Source organism: Onychostruthus taczanowskii, unplaced genomic scaffold (genome assembly GCF_017590055.1).
Source record: "Onychostruthus taczanowskii isolate IOZ18803 unplaced genomic scaffold, ASM1759005v1 scaffold5, whole genome shotgun sequence".
In the NCBI taxonomy this organism is placed as follows: domain Eukaryota; kingdom Metazoa; phylum Chordata; class Aves; order Passeriformes; family Passeridae; genus Onychostruthus; species Onychostruthus taczanowskii.
The window spans coordinates 5665948-5676916 of NW_024502568.1; the positions used below are offsets into that span (position 1 = coordinate 5665948).

Genomic DNA, 10969 nt, shown 5'->3' on the forward strand with positions numbered 1-10969 from the left:
TGGCCACATCAGAGCCCCATGTGGGGCCAGGAACATGGCCCTGCCCATGCTCTGACAAGGGCCCTGCTGTTCAGGGCTGCAGCTGCTCCGCGGAAGTAAACAGGGTTGCTGCCAGCACATTCCTGCCCGATCCCTCCTGCCTGCACATCCCCCACAGCCGCTGGGGACACCCAGCACCTGGGAGGGGTGGACATCCCCACAGCGCTGCGGATCATGCGCACTCACACCCTCCCCCGGTATGAAGGGAACGGGGAGCCACCACCCAGGCAAGCAAATAAAATAAATGGCATTTATTAGCAAAATAAAGGACAGAAACTCTCACTCACAAGGCCCTTCCAGGTGGCCAGGGCCACCCCACACAGTCCCCATGCTCTCTGCTGAGCTCCCTGCATCCTGCTGTCGCCCCTGCTGTGGCTGGCAGCCTTGGGGGCTCTGCCCTGGGCAGGGTGGGCAGTGCTGCCTGACAGCAACAGCATCCCCACAGCACCAACCAGCCCACATGCTGCTCAGCCCTTTCGGTGAAGCAGCCCAGTGCTTCCGGAGGCAGTGCAGGATCTGTCCCAGCTCTGAGATGCAGTGCTGTGCCTGCCTGCAGAGAGGGACATGGGCTGAAAGTGCAGCCTCCTGGCTCAGTCCCGGCCCTCCCAGGCATCCTCCCGCTGCTTGTTCTCCAGGCGCTTCCTCTCTGCAGAGACAACAGGGTCAATGCCACATTCCTACCGCCCCACCTCCCTGTGGAAGTGGCTGGAGTCCACCCTGCTGCAACCCCCTCTCACCCAGCACGCTGTGAGACAGAGCACACATGAGGAAGGCCCCCCTGTACTGCAGCCCCTCCAGACACCCAAAACTCACCTTGAGCTTCTTGCAGCTTCCTCCGCTCGGCATCTCGCTGGGCTGGTGTCTGCTTGCTCCGTACCCCCAGGGCACCAATCACCAGCCGCCTGGCCAGGACAGCGGATGTTTCAGGGCGCTCCTTGGCCGGCTGCAAGTACTCTGTGAAGTTGGGGGACATCAGTGGGGCATTCTGGGAGGGACAGGGCAGCCAGCACAGCTGTGGGGCCGTGCTGGCTGCCCCACCCTTCCCCAGTTATCAGGATGATGTTGCAGCACAAGCACGATGGCACAAGCTGGCACAGGGCAGCACCACTCACCAGCAAATGCCCTGGCTTTGGCTTTAGAGGCGCGGGTGCCCTGGGACAGTGGCCGTGTCTTCACCATCAGGTGCTTGGTGCTGAGGGCATCGCGTGCTGCAGGAAGAGAGCAGCATGTCCACGTGCAGGGTCAGCCCCATGCCCAGAATCTAGCTGTGGGAGAGGGATGCCTCCTCTCTGCCCATCCCCAGCTGAACCAGGAGAAGTACCTGTTATGGGGCTGGAGAAGATGCCCAGGGCGTGCGTATCATCCACCCATTTAATATCAAAGCCTTTTTTCCTGCCAAAGAGAGGGAAGGTCAGCAAGGCATGGGCACCTGATGGGCAGCCACGTGGAGCAGAGCCCAGGCAGGGAACCCCAGCACCAGGGACAGAGTGCTGGCAGACTCACTGATAGCTGCAGAAGACACGCATCAGATCCTCGGTGCGGAAGTCCGAGGGGAAGTCGTAGATCTCGATGACGTGGGGCAGCTCATCGTCACTGATGTCTGGGGCAGCAGGTTCAGCCCCATAGTAGTTGAAGCGGGGTGACTGCTGGCTCTCCTGGTGCTTCTCACCCCCTGAGAGCTGCAGCAGTGGGAGAGGCACAGCACTGAGCAACCCATGCCCACCTGCCTCACAGCAGTTCCCAACCCACGGCAAGCGCTCCCCAGACACTTGTCCAGGCCCCTGCACCCCACCCCAGCACTGCAGATGGATTCATGGCTTTGAGAATAGGAGTTTCCAAGCAGGGTTCTCACACCATGCACTTGCTTTTCCTATTACCAGCATCCCTTCACTTGCCACGCTCTGCGGCCAGGTCAGGGACGTGGTATGAATGGCAGGGGTGAAACAGGGCAGTGAATCTCCAAGCACACCCCTCCTTCCACAGTGATGTGATGACCTGAAATACCTTAGGGGAAGAATGAGGAGCAGGATAGTAACGCCGGGAGGAAAGATTGATGTCTCTCTGCTACATGGAAGCACCAGGCTCAGCACGCCCTGGCTGCAGCACATGCACTGGAGCAGCCTATCAGCACCCCAGATACCAAGATGAAAAAGACAGTGCTCCACTGAGGAGCAAGTTCTGCTGGTTAATCACCTGTGCACCTAGAAATTTATTTCTCATTTGAATTTTTCTGACTTCACTTTCCAGCCAGCAGTTCTTGTTCTGCCTCTCCGCTGGATTAAAGAACCCTCAGTCCCTGGTCTCCTCCCCATCACAGCACTTACTAATGTTAATCAAGTCCCTTCTCAATCATCTTATTGATAAAATGGGTTGTGCACCTTTAGTACCTCACAGCGGGGCACTTTCTCCAGCCCTAAAAGATGATGGCTGTAGAGATTTTCTACCTTGTGCATTTTACAGCCTTTATTTAAAAAAACAGGCAGCAGCCTCCCGCTGCCACAACACAAGGGTGCAGCCCCCATTTCCCTCTGTCCCACAGCATTGCCAGTGCCAGCTGGTCACCCAGCACCATGTTCTGCCCAGTGGGCCACCCTGCATCACTTACTGAATCCTTGCTTTCCAAACCATGCCATGCCAGAGGCCAAGGGGATTCACTGCCCTGCTTCAGCTGAGACACCAGGCCAGGTGCAGCCCAAAGCCACTGGCAGCTCCCCTGTTCCCCCTGGAGCGTGGGGCTGGCATGATGCCAAGAAATCGGTACATAACTCAGGCAGGTTCCCACCCCGATCCCCTGAGTGATCATAGCAGAGCACACCATGACTGCAAGGTTAGAGTCCATAAATCCCAGCCAGCTCAGTCAATAAAAAGTGCTCATTCCGACAATTTTATGGGGAAGATGGATTCACGGCAGGTAAGGGGGTGCTGCCATGGCAGCTGGATGCTGGTGGAGGGTAGAGCTGACTTATGGAGCTCACAGGATGAGCCAGCACTGCCAGCAGAGCCTCCTGCCCTGCCATCACCCCCGTGCAGGGCAGCACACTCATCAGGCACCCTGCGCCTGCTCAGGGGATGCAGGAGAGCCATTCCCAGGCAGGATAAAGCCCTGCAGTGCTGCTTGAGGGAGCAGAGCACTCAGGTAGTGCCAGGCAGCGGGAAGATGATTAGAGAGCAGGAGCACAGAGTGCCGGAGCAGCCCTTGACCTTCACAAATCACCAAGTGTGGCAGGGCAGGAAGGACAGGAGCCGTCTGGCAGCAGGGCTCAGCCGCGCGGCAGGCACGGCTCAACAGGTCCCCCAGCACTGCCAGCCCAGCACACAGCGGCAGGGAGGGGCAGCCACGGTGAGGTCCCCAGCCATGGCAGGCATCCTGGGGAGGGTTCGCTGATGGAGGGACAGACAGATGACAGGGAAAATGAAGCCTGTCCATCACATCTCGCTGCTCTCTGAAGACACTCCTGCCAGAGCAGGTCAGAGGGGTCTGTGGCTGCTGACTCCTGCCAGAGCAGGTCAGAGGGGTCTGTGGCTGCTGGCTTACACCACAGCCCCGGGCACGCGCGCATCACGGCCCCTGCCATGCCCCACCGCCTGATGGAGAGTCCAGAGAGCCTCCCAGAAAACAGTCACACTGTTTAATTGCTCTGTGTTCAAACTGATTTCTACTCCAAATTTGTCTGGTTTCAGCTTCCAGCCAATGGTGCTCACTACGGTGTTTTTTCCTGCTAGATTAAAGAGCCATCCGCTATCAGAAATCTCTCCTCCACACAGATCATAAATCTTGCTCTCTGCCAGCTATCTGCATTGCATAAGGATTCGGTTTCGAGGAAGCCATTACTAATTTTCCTGTTCTTTATGTTAATTAACAACAGCCCCCTCTTCCCAAGAGCCTGCGCCTTTCCCAGGCAGCTATATCCACCTGCTGGGAGCTTGGAGGGCTCAGGAAGCACGAGGCACCATGTAGAAATCTGCAGGGGACAAAGAGGGCAACTTTTGATTAATCCCTATTTCAGGTTCTCTCTCACCCATTTTGGGAAGCCCCCTGGAAAGCTCAAACTTGTCTCAGAGCTGGCGCATAGGGGAGCCAATACAGATACTCCTTGGAGTGAGAACCTGTACTGCACAGCACAACCTTGTCCACAGCATCCTGTGGCTGCACCATAGGGTGCAGGGGTCCTCCCTGCCCTTGCTCCCCCCAGGGCAAAGCCATGCCCATGGCATCAGCCCACAGAAAGCCAGTGCCAGCTGCACCAGCTGCCTCACAGCAGCAGCGCTGTCCTCCTCGCACCAGCACTCACCACAATCTCCAGTCTGCAGGGTGAGGGACACTGGCTCAGGGGAGCACAGCCATGCAAGGATGGGAATACCCAAAGCCCTTCCACATCTCCCCAGATGTGAGCCCTCTGTGTCCCATGATCTCAGCACCATGCCAGGCTCCAAGAGGACACATCAGCCCCAGCAAGGCCTTGCAGACAAGGTGGGATCTGTGCCCCTCAGGAAGAGTGCTCTTGAGTTAATCTGATCCCTTCATAGATGCTGTTATCAAGGCACCACCCATCACTTCACGCCCTGCTTACACCCAGGGGTAGGCAGACGCTGGATGTAACAATATTAATGCTGTTTGTTTCTTCAGGTACATAATGTCATTTGGAAAATTACCAGTTTGACGCTACTGATTTAAAATGTAATAAGGGATATCCAGTCTTGCTGCAGGAACTGAGCTTTCCTTGTGAATGGCAGCAAAATGGTGTGGGTCCTGGCACTAAGCAGCCAACTGTAGTAAATTCAGCAGCATGTGTGCAGGAGGGAATGGCAATGAGCCACAGCTGATTAAGAAGCCACAGTTTCAAGGAAACATCACGTTGCTGTTTCAATGGCATCCCATACATCTCAGCCCATTTCTTTATCACCAGCCCTGGTTTCATGAGGGTGCAGTTGCAGTTTACAGCACTTCAGCAGGTTTTACTGGGCACACTTTATGTACTACAGAGGGACGATCACCCCAGCCTTCCCCAGCAATGCAGGATGGGATGGCACAGATGGGGAAGATGGAGATCCCAGGTGCTTTGGCAGCACAGGGGAAGGCTGGCTCTAAGAGCAGGCAGCATGGCCAGCTAGGCTGACCATGCCCTGGGTGCAGCCCACCCACCCCATGCACTCACCCCAGAGAGCACAGGAACACATCCCCCACATCCCCACGGGCACCAGTCACCGACCCTGCCAATCCCCACCAACACTGGCTCACAGGAAGTACCTCCTCCAGCAGGCGTGGGTCCAGGCAGTCCCCATCATCGTTGAACAGCACATCCCAGCTCTCCTCAGCACCTGGGCTGGTCTGGCTCAGGGTTTCAGCACTGGCACTGCTCTGTCCTTCCTTAGGGGAGCTGCTGTGGAGACCTCTCTCTTCTTTCTCAGCCTCCTGGTGCTTCTGCAGTGAGCCCACATCCTCACCTGGCTCGGCCAGCTCCTTGGCCCAGGACGCAGGTGAGATCCCCTCCATGCCGTGGCACAGCTGCTCTAGCGGCACTGGGGGCTCACAGCTTTCCAGAGGTGCTCCCTCCCACGGGCTGCTCTCAGATCCAGCACTGCTCTCTGTGCAGGCAGAAGTGCTGTCTGCTTCCCCTACAGCAGGCAGCAGGTCACCCTCCCTGCTGGGATCCCCAGCACCAGCAGTGCTCTCCTCCATGGCAGGCGGGAGCTGGGATGGGCTGCCCATGCCCTGCTGTGGAGTGCTCCCCCCTGGCAGCACTGGAACATCTCCCATGCTGCCCCTCAGGAACACAGGCTCGCAGCTGGCTCCTGCTGCATTCAAGGTGCTCTCCTCAGGAAGCTCAGCTCTGCCTCCCCACCTCTCCTCTTCTTCTGGCACCCCAGTGGCACAACCCTTGCTCTGCTCTGCCAGGAGAGACCTCTCCTCCTCCCTCTCCTCCTCCCTCTCCTCCTCCCAGGCTTTTGGACCCACTGTCTCCCCCACCAACTGGGATACCCTGCCATGGTTGCCCACCCCTGCTGACTGCAGGACAGCCTCTCCCAGGCTTTGGGAGAGGTCTCCAGCTGGATCTAGGGTGCTGTCCCCCAGGTGCTCCAACATGCCACTCAAGTCTGTCTGACAAACCAATGTTGGGCTAGCAGCGGGTGTTGGGCTAGTGGGATCATCCCCAGGCCCAGTGGGAGCCTTCACAGCCCCAGCCTGGGCAATCTGTGGGGATGGAGGGTCAGGCTCAGTCCTTATCATCCTGTGGTCGTGGCTGAGCTCTCTGGGTTCTTCGTGAGATGCTTTGTCCTGCCTGTCCCAGTGCTGGGCAACAGCTGGATCTGGGCATGGCTCACACACACCGGGTGATGCCTCCAGGCTTTCCGGTGCAATAGGGCAGCCGCCTCTCGTCCTGTGGCTGTGCCTGGCAGAGGCTGTCCGCGGCTCCTTTGGGCCAACATCCACCTTGTTCTCCCTCCTTGCCGCTCTGCCTGCCTGTGTTCTGGCACGGGGGCTTCGCCTCTGCCCCTCGCCACCGGCCCAGCAGGGCTCCTGCAGCAGGCGGTGGTTCTCAGGCTCCCGGCGGTGCCCAGCCCGTGTGTCGCCTGCCGCTTGTGCCTCTCTCTCCCGCCGCGCTTTGGGCACGTAGAGGGCCATGTCGGGCTTCCTGCGGCGCACCCGGCCGCCCTCCGCCTCCTGCTGCATGGTGCCAGCCCTGCGTGCCAAGGAGAGCGCAGTGTCACTGTCCGCCCGCAGCCCAACAGCCCCGCAGCCGAGCGCACAGCGGGCAGCCCCTGCCCAGGTCACTGAGCCGGGGTGCCAGCACCACCCCTGCTCCCTCAGCAACTGGCACACAGTGATAGATTGTGCAGCCCCAACACGGCCCCACAGCAGCCTATCTGCAGGGTTTGGGGCCCAGAGCACCCCACAGCCCCACAGCCTTCGGTGGGGCACATCTGGCTTGGGGAAGCAGGGAAATCCTGACAGAATGGGGGTCTGCCCTGCTCCGGCAGCTGCTACCTGGGACCCTCAAGCCCAAGGGACCAGTGTCTGCAGCTAAAGCAGAACACTGAGACCATGCACTACTCAGCCATCAAAAACCACAGAGGCAGCCACAGAACAACAGAAAGCAAACCCCAGCGCAGGGATACCCTGGCACAGGACCATGGCATGATGCAGCCCTGCTCACCTGCTGCCCCGTCCCAACAGAGATTTATTTTTCATCATCTTTGGCAGAAGCAGGCACACCACAAGCGGCCAGGCCCCCCTGCCCCTATAAATATGCATCAGACAGGGTTTATGGAGACGGATGGTGCGGGGGGCTGTACTGTGGTTGAGGGGAAGGCAGAGTGGGGCTGGGCTGGGGCCCCATGATTAATCACTGCCCACTCCGTTTAGGGGGATTCATCACAGGCCGCTGTCAGGTAAATCACTGGAAAAACACCTCTTCAGTAATTAATGTGAAGTGACGGATGGACAGCCCCTGGGCCCATTAATCTGGACCATCAGTGCCGACCAAGATTATGAATGTCAGGATGCATAAACTGCCGGCAGATCAATAGGGCCAGGAACCCATCCAAGGCTCTCATTTCCGAGGCACCTCCGGTACATTAGCCTCCCCTGCACACAGCCCCTGACCGAGGCGCGAACGCTCTCCGTGGCCCCTCACCAACAGCCAGCAGTGGTGCCGGGAAGGCGAGGGGAGGCCAACCGCTGGCTGGAAAGTGGCTGGGGCTGCCCAGGCCACACGGCATCATCCCCTCTGTGATGGATGGACAGACCGTTGCCTTGGCATGATGGATGAGTCTCTCACGGCTCTCTGGAAACCACTGGAAAAGCCCAGCAGGGCAGTATCCCTAGCATGACCGGGGCGCCTGTGCCTGCACCTCATGCTGCGAAGGAGGGCAGGAATATGAGGTGCAGGCACAGGTGCTGTGGTGATGCTGAGCACCATCCCAGGGCTGCCCCAACCATTTTTCTGTCTCCGTAGCTCTTGTCATTTTTCCCCCCCTCTTTGATACACTAATTTTGCTGGCAGAACGATCCCCTTTATCTTTATCGACCGCAAGAAAGGAATGTATCCTACAAACCTTCCAAGGACTGGATTAGTCATTTTTCAACACTGAGGCATTATACATTTTCTCACCGAGTGGCAGCCCAAGTGCCAGAGGGGAGGGGGCACTGGAAGCCCCCCTGGCACCACCATTTCCAACCACAGATAGCTTCCGACTGCACCAAAGCATGTTCTGCTGAAGGACGTTTCCCAGCCAAGCCCAAGAGTCGCAGGCCATGGCTCATTTTTGAATGTCTTGTGGGGGTCAGTGATCTCCCCAGGCTCTCCTTCCTGACAATTTCCAGCACGGGGAGCAACCAGAAGCAGCACTGCTCCATGCAGATCCCATGTCACCTCCAAGAGCCTTTGCACACAGGATTTATGGGCTCCTCAAAAACTTGCCATTCACCTTGCCTCACCCTCCAAAGCAGATGGTGCAGCATTAGCCAGACGGCTGGTGCTGGGAGCATCCTCTCCCTGCACAGCTTTCCTCTGCCTGCCGCACACTGCTGGGGAAGAGCTGCTTCCTGCAGCCTGGGGAGAAGCACGGAAAAGGATGACCCACATTGGCAGGGATGCCGCAGAGCTTTGTTTTTTCCCCACAGGGCAGCACAGCCCCTGCCCCCAGCCTATCAAACACTTCATCGATGCCACAGCCACGGGTCAGCACCAACTAATTTCATGCTCTGGGAGGCAGAGCAATGGCCCTGGTTTTGGGTCTCATTCACACTACACTAGGCAGGGTAACCCTACCACTTCCAGAGTCTGGGACCAAGCTTGCCCCACAAAGACAGGCAGCAAGGAGCAGTGCATCCCCAAAAAAGTCTATGCTGCTCCAGATGCTGTCTTGTTTTATGGACCTGCCTAGCAAAACAACTCAGCACTGTGGCACCAAGCAGGAAAAGGCCATGGTACCATGGTAAAAGTAGTGATGGGAATGCTGCCCCACTAAAGCACGTAAAGCCCACCAGCCCAGCACGGCCAGGAGGATACTGGATCATCAGCCAGGAGGCAGCCAGAGCTCCCTGAAGGCACAGGCTCCTCTTGCACTGCTCCCAGGAACACCCTGCTCATGGGGAGCTTGTCCTCATGGTCTGCATTTGTGAGGTCTGAGAGAGCTGCCCGGTCAGCTGCCAGCCTGTGTTTTCCCTCTAGCAAACATCAGCACACATGGGCAGCGTTTTCTCCCTCATTTCTCTCCCTGTCCTGTCGAGGGAAGGACCCCACAAACAAGAGCAAGCCAGCCACAGTCCTGCTCAGGGAACCTGGGAACAGGCACGGCTGCTGAGCTGTGGTGCTCCTGTGGAACATGCCAGTTCCTGGAGAAGTCTCAGTGCCACACAGCACCCTCTCAGCAGGCTGCCGCATTTCCTGGCAGGGAGCTGTATTTTTAGCCTTCGAGGTTTCTAATTCCACTCAATCCATATTCCCATCGATAGAGCAGATAACCTTAAAGCCCTGAGAGTGAACAGGGATGGCAATACTGGGGGACCAGGAGCCTTGGGGGACCTCACGCAGCCTTGGCATGCAGCTCACACACCACAATGTCACTCTTTACAGCCTGCAGCAGATTGGGCTCTTTGAAGGGGGAAAAAATAACTACAATAACAAGATTAATAAAAAGACAGGTACAAGGAGATTCTAAACAGCTCCACTGGGGAATCTGCCACTTGCAGGACTCATCCCATGCCAGGCACGTGCCATGGCACACTTACCAACTGCACAACCCTGGCAGCCTGAACAAGGACTGTCAGAGGTTTTGGCTACCCTGCACCTCTCCTGCTCTCAGCAGAGCTCCAGGCCAGGCCACCTGGCTCAACAGCGGGCAACGGGGCCAGGAAAGGACCTGGATACCTGGTGGAGACAGAGCAAAGGCATGAACATAGCGACTGGTACAAGGCAAAGCAAAGCATTCAAGAAGCAAAGAGCTGCATCTGCAGGCTTTAAGGCGTCCTGTCCCCTGCTGCCAGGAGAAAGAGCTCTCAGCAGCCACAGCAACACTGGCTGTGTGAGGAGGTGGCAAAAGCGTCAAAGGCACTGAGAGATTTCAATCGTGCCTTTCACTCGCAATACTCTTAGGAGACACCTGGAATAGATGCTCTTAGGAGATACCTGGAACAGGAGAAGGGGAAGATTTTGACAGGAAGATGATTTGAAAGTCAATAGTGTCCCCTCACAGCTGCAGGGGGGCATGGGAGAGGGAAGGGACAACAAACCAGCAGAAGGAGTTAACAGCCAGAACGCTAAGGGGAATACAAAGGACTTTACAAATATAACCAGGCAGAATCAGCACAAAAGTGAAAAGGTCTATTAATAAACAAGGAGGGAGAGAAAATTAATGATGTCTCAAAAATAAAGATGACTCAAAAGGGAAAAATCACTGTTTTTAAACAGAAAAATGCAAATGAGGCAGAGGCCTTGCAAAAACAGCTGCAGGAAAAGCAAAAACAGCATGTCCACACAGACACAGTCACCTGGCCAGTGCAGAGATGAACCTATTAACCTGCTGACACACCGTGCCAAGGAGAAACCAGGGCCCGAGTGATGGGTAGAGCAAACAAGGCACTGATTTTCTCTGCAAGAAAGGACAACACAGCCAGAGCTGAGAACAGGATAAACCCTGTTCCTATCCCCAGCGCAGAACAAAACTGGCAGTTAAAGGAGCCGGCACACCTGCACATTGAATGATGTGAGCTTGCCCAGAGTTATTTCAGAAGAATCACTGGGCAAAGCTTTTTGATGAGACAAGCAAGAGCCAGCTTAGCTGAACTTCAGGGTCTCGTTTTACAGCATCTCTCAAACTTCTACTTGAACTGTCATTAGATGATACTGAGCAGTGAGCTGTTGTAAACACCATACAGAGAAGACACCGTTGAAAGGATCCAAGAAATGTAAGCAGGAAACAAAGC

At 56.6% G+C, this 10969-nt stretch overlaps 1 protein-coding gene across 2 annotated transcripts; it reads right to left on the reverse strand.

Annotated features, from left to right (window-relative positions):
• Positions 1 to 302: 302 nt before the first annotated feature.
• On the reverse strand, positions 303 to 10636 carry R3HCC1L (R3H domain and coiled-coil containing 1 like). 2 transcript variants are annotated; one of them, XM_041415938.1, is made up of 8 exons: positions 10535 to 10636; positions 9776 to 9914; positions 5288 to 6722; positions 1543 to 1718; positions 1361 to 1431; positions 1152 to 1247; positions 853 to 993; positions 303 to 589 (listed from the first exon to the last, which is right to left on the reverse strand). In XM_041415938.1, exons 3-8 carry the CDS (start codon positions 6710 to 6712, stop codon positions 507 to 509), a joined length of 1992 nt encoding a protein of 663 aa, XP_041271872.1. In that variant the 5' UTR covers positions 6713 to 6722; positions 9776 to 9914; positions 10535 to 10636; the 3' UTR covers positions 303 to 506. The 2 variants fall into 2 exon arrangements, with proteins under 2 accessions (XP_041271872.1, XP_041271873.1); XM_041415939.1 differs by having other exon boundaries at positions 303 to 685.
• Between the last annotated feature and the right edge of the window lie 333 nt (positions 10637 to 10969).